The sequence below is a fragment of the Tenrec ecaudatus genome, chromosome 2 (genome assembly GCF_050624435.1).
Source record: "Tenrec ecaudatus isolate mTenEca1 chromosome 2, mTenEca1.hap1, whole genome shotgun sequence".
Classification (NCBI taxonomy): domain Eukaryota; kingdom Metazoa; phylum Chordata; class Mammalia; order Afrosoricida; family Tenrecidae; genus Tenrec; species Tenrec ecaudatus.
In genome coordinates, this window is record NC_134531.1 from 125,965,441 (window position 1) to 125,980,214 (window position 14,774).

General features: G+C 44.4%; 1 protein-coding gene across 1 annotated transcript in view; it reads left to right on the forward strand.

The window, feature by feature from the left end:
• SNCAIP (synuclein alpha interacting protein) overlaps positions 1 to 14,774 on the forward strand; it is a 115,391-nt gene that overhangs the window by 45,229 nt on the left and 55,388 nt on the right. The window contains exons 4-5 of the mRNA XM_075543093.1: positions 11,631 to 12,499; positions 14,264 to 14,443. Of these exons, the coding sequence (XP_075399208.1) occupies positions 11,631 to 12,499; positions 14,264 to 14,443 (1,049 nt within the window). The remainder of the gene's footprint in view (positions 1 to 11,630; positions 12,500 to 14,263; positions 14,444 to 14,774) is intronic.

Here is a 14,774-nt window from a genome sequence, read left to right on the forward strand (position 1 = left end):
TATGTTTCATCTGGATCAGTATCCTGTTAACTAGTCTTCCCACTTTTCCAAATACTACTTCCTGCCCACTGCAGGAATAATCAGAAACCCTGGGGGTGTAGTGATTATGTGTTGGGCTGCCATCTGCAGTCCGTTGGCCATAAGACTGGGTTTTCTACTCCCGTAAACAGCTACAGTCTTGGAAGCCCACAGGGAGTCATTATGAGTCAGCGTTGACTGGATGGCAGTGTGCTTGGGGTTTTTGTTGTTGCAGGAATAATCTACTTCGAACAGAGTAGGAAGAAGAATTAGAAATGGAAAGCCTAATACCTCTATTCTCACTGTTGGCCCTGAGGGGTTTATCTATCCTGGATTCCCTGTGTTGTGGGCTCTTATCTGTAGCAGTGTGCATGCGCTGGTCTAATCTGATTTGTAAGGTAGAACTGAGGTCATGATAGTGGGGGGGAAGGAAGCACCAAAGAACTAGAGGAAAGATGTGTGTTTCATTGGTTTTCTATATTGCATGGGGAGGGTGGGGGTAGATAGGGGGAATCGATCACAAGGATCCGTCTATAATCCCCTCCCAGGAAGATGAACAATGGAAAAGTGGGTGAAGGGTGAAGGAGGACGATGTAAGATATGAAAATAATAATCTAACTTATCCTGGGTTTGTGTGGGAGGCTGGGCTGGAGTTGGGGGGAGAAGGGGAGACATGGGGAGCTGATATCAGGTGCTCAAGTGGGAAGAGAATGCTTTGAAAATGATGATGGCGGCCTATGTGCAAATGTGCTTGACACACTGGATGAATGTATGGATTGTGATAAGAGATGTAAGAGCCCCCAATAAAAGTAGGGAAAAATGGAAAGCCTATCATTTCACTCCCTGTTAAAACTTTCCAGTGACATCTCCATTTCAGTTAAACAGAAAGCAAACCCCAAAATCCTGTAGCTAACACTATGCCCAAATGTGCTCTGTACCTTTCGCCCCATCTCGCTCTGCCCCAGCCGAAAGAGCCTCCGAGCCAGCTACCTTCTCCCCTGCGATAGGCATTTGTGCATGTTTCCTTCTCTCCAGATCTCGCAAATTAGTTTTCTCTTATATTTCCCCCCAGATCCTCATTTAATGGGCTGCTTCTTATCCCTCGGGCCTTGGCTTAAATATCACCTGCTTAATGAGGCCTTCTCCAGCCGTTCCATTTAATAGGTCCCGTCAGCTGTTCTCTGTTCTAACACCCTGCTTGTTTCCCTCGAAGCACTTTGCATTTTGTAATTCCTTATTCATCTCTGTACTTGGCTTATTGTCTGGGTTCCCATGAGGACAGGGATTATGTCTGTCTCATTCACCACCACGTCTCCAGCGCCATGCGGACTGAAGACGTTCAGTAAACCTTTGCTAACTGAATGAACACTGCACGAGAGTTTTATCTTCCCTCCAATTGCTGTAGCACATCTGAGCTTGCTGCCATGCTCGCCTGCATCCCTGGCCTACAGTAAAGATGTGGCCTCGTTTCAGCGCTTGAAAAGACTGACAACCGAGAGAACAAATTCCCAGTGGTCCGTGGCTCTCATGTTACTCTAGGCTTATGTCACTGAAGATAAGCAGAGTAGGAAAATTCTCCCACCAATATATTTCTAAGGAAAGTTATTATTATTTAAAACCCAGTTTTCTAACTTTGGTGTCATACAAGTTTCAAAGTAAATGATTACCTAAATCCAGTCTTGGATTTAAGTTCAAATGAATCTGAAATGAAAATGACTATGTTTCACCCCTGGCTTCTGGGATTCTGTTGCCTACATGTGACCTAAAATAGAGATGATGTGAATTGCATGTTTAAGGAATAAATTTAATCTTGATAAGGTGGTCTTGTGGTGTTATGGAAAGAAAGTCGGAGCCAGAGAACCTCATTCCTGGCTGAGCATTCCGCTTACTATGTAATTTTCTACCTAATCATTAAAATGTCCTGAATTTATTTTTAAGCGAGAATAACTAAAAACTTCTCGGCCACACTCTATATTTATCAGGAAACCTCTAATGAAATCACATGCTTGCCTTTTACTCGGATACATAGATAGCCTTACACAAACATACAGGCAATTTTTAAAAGAACGGCTCAGCAGAGGGAATTTTTAGAAACATTCCAGTTAAAAACTATCATATCATTTTTGCCCCATTTTTTCTTAAGTCCTTTTCCCCGGCATATTTGCATGGTGTGTCTCTGGTTGCGCCTATTTGAAGCCTGTAACACAGAGCACCATCGTTTGTGCATCCCAGGAAGAGCTGCTTGGCTTGGTCCCAGCGGCAGCTGCCCCGTTCTCTCCGGCCTTGCAACTGAGCAGTCTGGCCGAGCCAGGTGTTTTCGTGGGTGGGTCTGAGGACCAGCCAACAGGAAGGACAGACTGTGAGCCAACTCCTGTTCTCCCCATTTCTTGTTCACTGGAGACCTTCAATGTGTGCCTCTCAAAAGAAGATCAGTACACAGACCCAGCCGTCTGTTTCTCATGGAAAACAGAATTCCGCTAACTGCAAGAAACTGTAGGGAAACCTCCTTGAACTCTAAAGACATCCATTCCCCTTACCTCCGTATTTAGAATAAAATAAAAGGCATCTGGGGGGTCATCAAACACTCTCACCTGCCAGCTCTGTAGTCTGGCTTTCTTATCGAGCAGCTGCAATGTGGTCCTTTGTCCCATTTAGTAGATTAAAACTGTAAAACAGCGCCACCTTCAGTTTAAACTGGCAAGGCTGCCTGAGTGCTCCGAAACCACGCTGGGCTTGTGTTTAGGCTTCCCCAAGATGCTCCTTGCCATTGACCCTTGATGTGTATCCATCTCTATAGCTCAGCACACAGGAGGAGAGAAAGAAGGGAAACCGGGTACCCATCCCTGGAGTGAATACAACCTTTAATTCCCTCAAGAGGGACTGTTAATGTCAATGTGAAGGCCAGCATAGGCTATAGACGACGGACATGCACTTCCTTCAGACCCACCATCTGCCACTCTCCAGGAACTGTCCCTTTGAAGGCTGTGGGTTTTAACTTGTCAAAATATTGTGTCTGACTATATGACAGAACAGGGTTGAGAAGAAAAGTCTTTTCGATCCAGGACAGTGGGATTGGAACGTTTAAACGCATTCTCATTGAACAAAGGCATGGGTGTAGGCGAAGTTCCGTGAGCAGGTCTTGGAAATTCTGGGCAGGCCTAGGGATCAGGAAACATAGTCCGACACATTGGAGGACAGCTGCTTGATGTCAGTAACCACTTAAAGTCAGGAAGGTTGGAACCCAAATAGATGAATCTTTCCCCAAAGCCTTTTAGCACCCTGACGTGACTAGACCACTGGCTGACCGCTTTCCAATAATAAAGTCCTCTCTTCCTCCCCTGGAGCCTCACACTACTCCCAAAAGGGAAACCCGTGAAAGAGATAAACAAGCCACTCCGTAGCACAGGGAACTCCTGGGGTGAATTCGCTTTCACAAACATCATCCCTCTGACACGATTCTCCAGACCCCGTTCGTGCAGACCAGTCTGGTCAGCGGACAGCTCAGTCCCCGAAGGCCGTCCAGAGGAGCCGCAAGACATCCTTGCCCTGCCCTCGCGCTTCTTCCTGTCGTCACGACATCATATAAGCCACCTGCCGTCACTTCTGGCAGAACTTGGGGTGTTGACCATAAAGTTGTTTCCACTGGATCGTGGAAACCTGAAATGCTTGACACTGAATCTTTCATAAAGGTCTCCTCCCTCGCTTCGGTGTCAAAACAGAAAGAGATGGGAGGTTGAACAATATTAGAAAGTCCGTTTTTGGAAGTGCCACCTTCCAATAGCTGTAGATTATTATGTAAACTGCCAGTCAGTTACAACTAAAGTTGGCTGCTTTATTTCCCATCAGAAATCAAATGTATTTAATGTTTAACAAACAGACTAAGCTAAAAAATCCAGAGGGGAAGCGCAATGTTACCATGATGGCGTAGCCCTTTCTTCCTCTGCAAGGCTTCTGGCGCTCCCTCTAATCCGGTCACCTAGCTCGGGATTAGGGAGCAAAATAAACAGGCATTTGGGGAGCCAGCATGACGTTCAGTCTTGAAAATTAGATCCACCGTTGCAAGAGCAAACTATACATTATCGTCCTAAGAAAATAATAATTTATCAGTCCCAAGAGCCAAGGCGTTGTTTTGTGTCCGCAATCAGCTTAGCCCCATAATTATAAATTTGCAAGGATCTGGTGAAAGACATGGATCCACAAGAATTACAGTGTTTCAGAGTGAGTCACTCCGAGGAAAGAGCCCTGTTATTTGTCGACATTCCATAAAGTCAGAGAAATTTAGAAGTGGATCAGGTCTTAGGAGTCACGCAGCCCAAACCCTGTGTTTTCCAGACGAGAAAGCTGAGGCTTCTGACACGCTTGTACGAAATAAATGAAAAATATTTCAGTATGTAGCACCTCTCCTACAGAGGGGTTTCCGTGGCTTACTAAGTGTGCTATTGAAATACCCAGCCCTGTTAGTGTACCTGAAGAAGTAGCAGGGAGGACCATGCTTGCGACAAGACTCATACGTAAATATGATGCGCACGATACTCTATGTGTTCTCTGACTCATTCCAGTGAATTACCAAACCCAAGTTAGCCATAAGGATTGTGGACACTTCCAAACTTGTGCCTGGTGCCTGCCTGTTTGAGAATTCAAAGGATGATGTTTATTTGGCTTTTAAGAACTGCCCTTGCTCTGGGTAGGTGGATTCTGAGAGCATGTGTGCTGTGGTGGTGACTGGTGTCAGTGCCATACCGCACACGCTGGCTCTATCATCCGTTCAGTCTGGCCCTTCTGGGAGGGACTGACCAATCATCTTGCAGGTGGATTTGGGGTCTCCATTGCATCCGTGCCCCTTCACATTGAGCTGGTTGCATGTTTTGTTTTGTTTTTAATGTAATTGATAAATATATACTATTAATAAATTATTTTACTGGGGACACTTACATATATTATAAAAGTCCATATATTCATTATATTAAGCAGCTATGTACAAATATTGACAACAACAGTTTCAAAACATGACCTTTCTTCTTGAGCCCTTTGATATCAGCTCCTCTTTTCCCCCTCCCTTTCCCACCCTGCCACCCTCACAAGCCCTTAATATTATGTATTGTTATTTATACATATCTTACAGTGCTCCCTCTACCCCTTCACCTGCAATCCTGGTGTTATTTCACCATCTTTGTTATCAGCTCCCCCTCTCTCCCCTTTCCTTCCCCTATCCTCCTGAAGTCGTTACTCCCATTACTCTTGCTGAGGGACTTGTCTATCCTGAATTCCATCAATTGAAAGCTCTCATCTATACCGATAGATGAATGCTGGACTATCTGGATTTGCAAGGTAGGTCTGAGATCATAATAGTAGGGGGAAGGATTAAGGACCTAGAGATGTGCTGTGTGTTCAGTCGCTGCTATACTGCCCCCTGTACGCACCTTCTGTTCCACAGTAGCCCCTCTGTGCGGAATGTCCCATTATCCCCAGCTGGGCTCTGGGTCTCTCCCTCGACCCCTCTCCTTCAACTCGATGAGGTGGTTGCATGTTTTTGAAATTTTGATACCTGTTTCCATCGGCACCTCATAATCACACAGCCTGGTGTGCTGCTTCCATGTGGCCTTACTTGCTTCCCTGCTAGATGGTGGCTTGTTTATCTTCAGTCCTGTAGACCCCAGGTGCTATATCTTTTAATAGTCAGGTACCATCTGCTTTCTTCACCACATTTGCTTATGCACCCATTTTGTCTTCAGTGATCATCTGGAAGGTGTAACACTATTCACTTTTAAATATTTACTTAGAAAATAAACTATGTCATGGTTTAAATAGTAAAATAAGTGTTGCTTATAATAAATTCAACTTAATTGTTGAAATGAATGTGATGAAAACAAAACACTGCTCTTAATTCTTTGTTTATGGAACTCTTGGAGTCGAGGCCAGCAGACTCATTGTTAGAAAGGGACACTGGAAAGTTTGGGAGAGGAGTTAAATCTTGTCTTGCACCAAACCATGGTTTTCCTTAAAGTACTTGACAGGAAGACAGTACTTGATAGAATTAAAAGTGTCATCGTATTTTCATGTTGTAATGTGATGCCTGGTGACATGGCAGACTCTTCAGGAGCATATATCCCACCCCGGGGGAATTCGTGTTTTAGGCAGTGCAGGGACACTTGTGAATTTTGAGCTAAGAAGTCACAACACAAGGCTGTTCTGAAGAGCAGAGTGAGGATGAAGAAGAGGGTACAGATTTGGCAGAGGTTTAGGATGAGGCCACGGCAAGACTTGGTGCAAGAGGCATACTGCATGTGTCAGGGAAAGTGAAGAGCCAGTGGTGCCTAGGTGATGGAGGCTGTCTAAGGGGCAGTGCAGTCCTCTGGGCCAAGGTCACAGGAGGGGGAATCTGTTGGGGAAGGGAAATAGAGTTTGTGTTGAGGTGGTGAGGCAAGGGTAGAGAATGGTTAGCTCCAAGTTGGGCTACTGATTGCAAGGTTAGCAGTTTGAAGCCACCAGCCAATCCTCCAGAAAAAGATGCAGCTTTCTACTTCCATAAAGATTTACAGTTTTATAGTTATAGGCATGTATATCTAAATGTATTCATTTATATTGAAAGAGATAGAGATCAATGTACATATATTTATATGTTAAGTATTGAGAGAGCAGATGGACTTTGGGTCTCTACTCAAGACCTCCCTAAACACAAGAATACTTTGTTCTGATAAACTAGCACTCTTTGATAGCCACCTTCCCGACATGATTGCTGAAGACAAAATGGGTGCATGAGCAAATGTGATGAAAAGCGGATGGTGCCCAGCTATCAAAAGATATAGCGCCTGGGGTCCTAAAGGCTTGAATTAAAGAACCGTCCATCTAGCAGGGAAGCAAATAAGCCCACATGGAAGAAACACACCAGTCTGTGTGATCATAAGGTGTCAACAGGATCAGGTATCAGGTATCAAATGATCCCAAACAAACAACTAAATTGATGTGAATGAGGAGGTTTGGAGTGGAGACCCAAAACCCATCTGTAGACAATTGGATATCCCCCTATAGAAGGGTTATAAGGAAGGGATGATTCAACCGAGGTGTAATACAACACCAATGAAACACACATCATTCCTCTAGTTTCTGAATGGTTCTCCCCACCACCACCACCACCATGACCCAGTTCTACAGATAAACCCCTCAGGAACAGTAGTGAGAGTAGTGAAATCATGAGGTTAGGGGATGGTCAGGGAGGGGGAATGGGGAAAAAGGGGAATCTATCATAAGGGTGGATATATATAGCCCCCCCAGTATGATGAATAACAGAAATGTGGGTGAAGGGAGACAACGGACAGTGTGAGATATGAAATAAAAATAGCAACATATAATTGATCAAGGATTCGTGAGGGTCGGACGGTGAGGGAGGGAGGGGAAAAAGAGGAGCTTATATCAAGGGCTCAAGTAAAAAATGGTTTGGAAATAATGATGGCTACATATGTACAAATATGCTTGACACAATTGAAGTATGGATTTTATAAGAGCTGAAAGAGCCCCCAATAAAATGATTTAAATTAAAAAGTAATTTACTGGTATTTTATGAGTTAGAGAGCAAGGTTAGACATTAGCTCTGTTCTCATGAAGCTTGTTAAAATCTAATAAGATACTGGGAATAAAATCTTCAGGAATTTAAATTTTGTCCACATTTGAAAAAGCAGTTACTCATGATTTCCAGAAAACAAATGTAGCCTCAAAAGTCCTTCTAGGAACAGTCAAAACTTTGTTCCAGGTATTTTTAAAAAATGTACTATAGCGTTAAGAATGAACTTGTTTATTAGTGAGATTTGGAGTAGACTCAGAGAATTGGAAGTCAGACTCTTTCTAGTCATCAGCCACTTTTTTTCGTGAATTGTGCTAAAAATGATCCTTTGCCCAGCTTCATGTAAATAAGCTAATTGACCCTTTTTTGTATTAGCATAAAATTGACCTCAGCAGAGGATATGAAATAACAACCCATTGAAGCATTATCAAGAAGACACATTAAATAATCCATTTTTCATGACAGGATTTTTTTTAGCCCCTCTGCAATCAAGACCCAGATTCAAAAGCACGAATTTCATTTCAGCCTAAAACAGAGAATCATAGGCTTCAATAAGGAGAGGGCAGCAAGCCTAAATGTTGATGTCCCTTCTTCAGTTTCTAGAACCATTCTGTGGAAAGAAGTGTTTTTATAAGACTCAGACAGAATTCATTTCCATAGAGTGTTCTTAATGGCTCCTGTCAGAACAAAACAGCTGCGAAACATGTGGTATCCATTTCCCTGTATCACTTGGAAAAAATGTCTCATGTAAATAAAGCCAACATAAAAGAGTAGCCCTTTGAACCCATGACCTTATACAATACATAAATATATTGGTACAGTGCATCCGTTGTATCAACCCACTGAGTCATGTACCTTCACATTTTTTATTGAGTCCTGAGGTGCACATTTCCAAGAAGTTCTGATGAAATCAGGGTAATTGGCAAAATATTAGCAAACCATACCTACTAATGAGCATGTATCTCACAACTGACTCTGAAATATAGAAAGGTTTCATACTCTATTTGGAAATCTTCAGAAAATTGATGAGTAGAATTAAAGGCATGCTTCTCCATTACAAACCCTGTGACCACTATCTCTTTGCTACTTTAAATAAGTAAGTAACCATGTGTCCTTGTAAAGAGGACAGAAACACTTGGCAGAAATTTCTGACACACATTAAGCACATTTTCACGAGCTTTACAGTTTTAGGGATAGAAACACGTATAAAAGCTAGGAAAACTTTTAAATGTATAATGGACCCATTAGAATTCATCTTTGCCTTTGCAAATTTATGTTTCATAAGCAACTTTGAGAAATTCAGGTCTTGGAGATAACCACCCCTGCTGAGGTTATTAGCAGGACTTTTGTTCCTTATGAAATTAATTTATAAATCCCTGAGAAGGGTGCAATATGGGCATTTTTTTAAAGACCTAATGTTTTGTTTTGTTCTGTTGCTAAGTGAGATTCAGCTTTAAATCCAAAGAGCCTTCCAAAAGTTCTATTATCTTTCCTTCTCATTTTTCCATGACCTTTTTGAGGCCCCTTCACATTAGCATTTATTAACTGTCTGCTCTGTGCCAAACACTGCCCAATGAAGAGCTCAAACCAATATAAGGGAAGAAGCCAAAACCTCAAACCAAACTCCCAGCCATCGAGTCCATCCTGACGGCACGCGACCCTCCAGGACAGAGTAGCACTAACTGCCCCTGTGGGCTCCTGAAGCTGTCACTGTGCGTGGCAGTGGAAAACCTCATCTTTCTCCGGAGGAGTGGCTGCTGGTTTCCAACTGCTGAGCCTGTGGTTAACAGCTCAACTCCAGAACATTCTCCTGTTCCACTTTTTCCTTAGTAGAGCGACTCCAGTCCTCTCTCCAGAACTCATAGTAATCGCTTCTTAGACTCTTAAACACCAGAACCAAAAGGGCCTCCGAGGTGGACAGTTGACTGCAGAGCCTCTAAAACCGTACGGCAAATCACTGGTCTCGGGAGAAGTGCTGGCTCATCCACAGAGCGCAGTGCCTCTCCATCTAATTTGATTCCAGTGCTTCACCGAACCCCATTAGGACACGTTCCCAGCAGGAGAAAGAATCACCAATGGTCCACATTTAGGGAACTTTAAACACAGCACATGCCACTTTTAACCCCAGGAATCTAGTGACTGTTGCAGAAATTACAGACCCAAGTATACATTAGTTCTTTTTTAAAAATTATTTATTTATTTATTTATCATCATTTTATTAGGGGCTCATACAACCCTTTTTACAATCTGTACATACATCATGTGTGTCCAGCACATTCATACATCTATTGCCATCATCATTCCCAAAATACCTGCTCTCTACTTGAGCCCTTTGTATCAGCTCCTCATTTTTCCTCCCCCTCCCCCTGAACCCTTGATAATTTATAATTATTGTTTTCTCATATCTTATACCATCCGACATCTCCCTCACCTAGTTCTCTGCTGCTGTCCGCTGGCCAGGGAGGAGGTTACATGTAGACCTTGTCATCTGTTTACCCTTTCTCCCTCACCCTCCCTCCACCTTCCTGATATCGACACTCTCACCACTGTTCCTGAAGGGCTCATCTGTCCTGGAGTCCCCGTATTTCCAGTTCCCATCTGTGCCAGTGTACATCTTCCAGTTCAGCCAGTTATGAAAGGTAGAATTGGAATCATGTAGGGGGGAGGAAGCATTCAAGAACCAGAGGAAAATTGCACACACACAAAAAATCATAGCATTGTGGATGAGGGGGAGTGCAGAATGGGGACCCAGGGCCCATCTGTGGGAAATTGGACATCCCCTTGCAGAAGGGCTATGGGGAGGTGACGAACCAGTCAGAGTGCAGTGTAGCAGCAATGATACATTAGTTCTTAAATTATTTTCCCAAAGCACATGCATATACATGCGCTCAGTTTAAATGCTTCCCACCTGCTCCTGTTCCAGAGGAAGAAAATAGATAAAAGGTCTCATTGGAGGGTATGTTCCAGAATCTTCCCCTTTTTATAGGGGAAATTACAAGCTAAGTGGAAAAGGAGAGCAAATCCATCCATCAGTGGCCTGCTGATTTCCAAGTGGGCTGGCTCATCAGGTGACTGATTATGGGGGGCAGAGGCTGTCCCAGAGTGGCAGCAGTGTCATGATGGTTGAGGAAGACTGGTTTCTCTACCTGCTTGTCCATGAGAGAAGGCACAAGTGGCCCCTCACATGAAGCTCACTGGAACTGGGCCTGGTTCTAATCTTCCACCTCCAGATGTGTCTAACTGTTTCACTTTCCACTCCATCACAACCAGACACTTAAATTCCAACCAACCCATGGCCTTCATCTAAACTTTGCACAGTAATGAGAAAACCCAGACTGCTGTCCCACCTTCATTTTTAACACGTCCTTCCAACTCACTTCTTTTTCCTGTTATTAATATGTTTATGTATGTTCCAACTTCCCCAACAATGGAGGACTGTGTTCCATCCCGAAGAACATGCGCTGTAGTGAAGTGTTGGTAGTGCCAGGCAGCAGCTTGATGCCTCTGTTTAACAGGACACTGAGATGCCCCTCTTCTTCCCCTAAGCCACATCTAATGGTCACCCAGTAGGTCACAGTTGAGTCTGGCCGGTTTTGAGTAATGCCTCCCCTTTTCTCTGTGAGACTTCTTAAAGGTACATGTAACATGGAAGGTAGATGCACACACGCTCCTTAGCTCCCTAATTAACTTGGTCCAGAAGTTTAACATAAAGAGTCACACCCTCTAACTCTGTTAGAGTACACATGTAGTTAGTGTGAAATACTGCCGAGGCAGGGGATATGTCCAGGGAATAAGCCTAAATATGTGGGTCTATTTTTCTCTAGCTTTCTCTTTTGTTCTGCTTTAATTTTTGACTAATATGCCTTAATTTTTTTAATTCATTGTATTACAGTGGTGATTATGAATTATTTGCTTTGTGGATATAAGTTCTCTCTAATTCATTCCTTTTACACAAGAATTTAATGTGACCATGACTCGAGTTGGCTAAGACCAGGATTTGTTCAGCATTTCACTGTCATGCTCTTCTCTTTTAATCTGTTGTTGTTGTTGTTAGTTTCTAGCTCTAGCTGGAATTGTGGTGTCTCCACTCTCATTACAAACACACAGAAGCCCACGGGAATTGCAGATGTGTACAGCAAGTTCCGTCCGGTGAAGCGGGTTTCCCCACTGAAACATCAGCCAGAGACTCTGGAGAGCAGTGAGAACGAGGACCAGAAGAGCCAGAAGGCGGACTGCCGGAAAGGGGATGACTCTGAGCCGGCCCTCCAGCCTGAGGCACTCAGCCCTGGAGAGGGAGAAGGTGGGGCTCCAGGGAAGGGCACGGAGCCCAGCACTTTGCTGGGTGAACTGGAGCATTATGACCTGGACATGGATGAGATTCTGGATGTGCCTTACATTAAATCCGGTCAGCAGCTTGCCTCGTTTACCAAGGTCACTTCAGAAAAACGGATTCTGGGCTTGGGCACAACTCTCAACGGCCTTTCTGGAAAAGCCTATCCTCCGGCAAATGCTGAGCCCCCAGCGTGCAACCTGACGCCATTTTGTGTTCTTTCCCCCGTGCAAAGCCCTCACTTGAGAAAGGCAGCCTCTCTCCTGCAGGACAAGCACAGGCTGCCCACCGAAGAGCCGCAGAGCGCGCCCCCTCTGGTTCCAGGGGCCGCCACACACCAGCCTGAAAGCCAGAGCAAGGACTTCCTACACAGTTCCTTCAGTGAACCTCAGAGCCGAAAAGTCGAGAAGGCAAAGCCAGACTGCCAGCACCGGGCCTTCCATCTGCAGGCTTCGGCTGCAGAAGCCAAACCAGAAGAGCAGATCGGTGGCTTGAGCTGGACTTGCCCCCAAGGCCCAGAAGAAAGGAGTGAATATGCAAAAAAAGCAAAAAGCATCTTGAACATTGTGAAGGAAGGACAGATCTCTCTCCTGGTGAGTACGCTCTCGTTCTGTCTGCACGTGACTAATGTAGACACTCTCTTTCGACACACCATTTATCAGTCCCAGAACGATGATGCGCTTGCTCTGGTTCTTGCTCCATTTCATCTTCACTTGCAGCTTTAGTTGACGGGTGAGCCTTTTTGAGTTAAAAAGAAAGAAGAAGAAGAAAGATATTAACCTAGGAAAGACAAATGTCTGGAGTGGGAGTGCTGTTTTTATTTTAGCTTTACACGAATTCAACTGCGATGAGGACACAGTCTAAAACAACTTGAATCTTAATGTCTTTCTTTTTGGCTTTGCCAATTGTTCCCAACTCTCTCACTCGGTTGTCAGTTGCTTGCTGATGGTAACCCTGCCAGATCTTCAGACAGAGGATCTTCTGTTTTATCCTGCTTATTATTCAGAGGACTTGGACCAGGATGTTTGAAAATCATTTGCAGATAGAAACTTACCCTAGAGCTTGATTGCCCTCTGACCCACATGGCGTTCCAGCTCCGAATGTCTAGGGAGCATGAAGAATCTCTTTCAAAGACTCTAGACACAGATTTACATGATGTAAGAAAAACCTGTTAAGCTTAGACTCAAACAGGAGTTGCAGACCATCTGCCTACCTTGTTATTTTCTGGCTTCCATGCTTGGATCAAGCAGTACCAAACCCGGGTTGATACTACAATGTTAACTAAAGCCCCATTCAAGAAAATGACCGTTTCTTAGCTAGTTACCTGGGGCCACCTCTAGATAAATGTAGATGAGCTCAGTCCGTTATCACAACTCTCATAGCGTCAATAGGACATATGATGGAAGAGTGTTAATAATAAACTGATTTTTAAAATTTCCACTTTACCCTAAAAATGCCCTTTCCCTTCTTTCTTGTTCTTCCTGTCTGTGGCTCTCTAGCTCTCAGCTCTCTGTTGTTGTTCTTTGTTCCCTGTTGTCCAATAGTAACACCTCCCAGTTTACCCAATAACACCTATGAACCAGTTCTAGCTCAAGTAACTACACGTCTCCACCCATTGCTGTGGAGTCACTTCCAGCATACAGCAATGTATGTAATATGTAAAATGTTATGGGGTAGCACTTCACTGGGGGGTTTCTTGGCTACAATCTTCCCACAAGGAGATCGCTAGACTTCCCACGGTGCCACGGGGTAAGTTCAAATCACCACCTTTAGGTTAGAAGTTGGTGACACTGGAAAATCAAAGGTTTGGTAACCTGCAGACACCTTGGGGAATGAGTTTGGGGATGAAAAAGCCTAGAGACCCTCCAGAAGCACCAGTATCTGCAGGCATCGTGTGGTTTGAAGTCAGTCAGTTCTCCATTGCAAACCAGAGTTCTGAGCTTATTCACTCAACAAATCTACAACAGGGATTAAAGCAATCCTGGACCCCGCAAGGCTTCAGTGGTCAGCAGAGAAGCTTGCTTGAGGAACCTGTCACTGAGTGGAAATGTCGCCGCTGTTACTTAAAGGCAGCTGGAACACGCTCATTGGCTCTAGCCTCTCCTATCACTGTGTCTTACATGGAGACTTGGCAACTGAGAACGTAGGTTCTAAATATTATATATGAAAAAAGTATAATAGGAAATTAGAAACCAGTAGTAAGGAACACTGGTTTCTTAGATCCCTGTTTCTGCAGCCTCATCTCTTCTTCCCAATGACCAGAGCAAAAGCCATCCCACATCCCCACTCCCCACTCCCCACTCCCCGCGTAGCATTCTGATTTACTGACTAGTTTTCTACTGTTACTGTTTGTGTAGCCACATTTAGCTGCTGACAATCTGGACAAAATTCACGACGACAGGGGCAACAATCTGTTGCACATTGCCGCATCCCGGGGCCACGCGGACTGTCTGCAGCACCTCACGTCTCTGATGGGAGAGGACTGTCTCAATGAGCGAAACATCGAGAAGCTGACTCCAGCTGGCCTGGCCATCAAGGTGAGGGGTGGGAGCCGGGCGCTCGGCTTCCGAAAGTCGCCTCTCTGTGCTTTCAAGATCCCCACTGAACTGAAATGCTAGAACAGGGAGAGAAGTAAGCAGCGCATGAACAGATCACAGTTAAGAGAGGAATAGTCTTTGTTGTTAATGGTTTTGAAAATTAGAGCGTATCCTACTCAGTGCTATGGAGTCGATGGCAAGTCTCAGTGACTGCCGCTGTGGGGATCTTCCACAGGGCGGCTAATGGCTTTGATCCGACCCTGTCAGCCCAACCTGTAACCCTCCAGGCCACTAGGGCTCCTTGGAGGGTGTATTTCAGTTTATTAGCCAA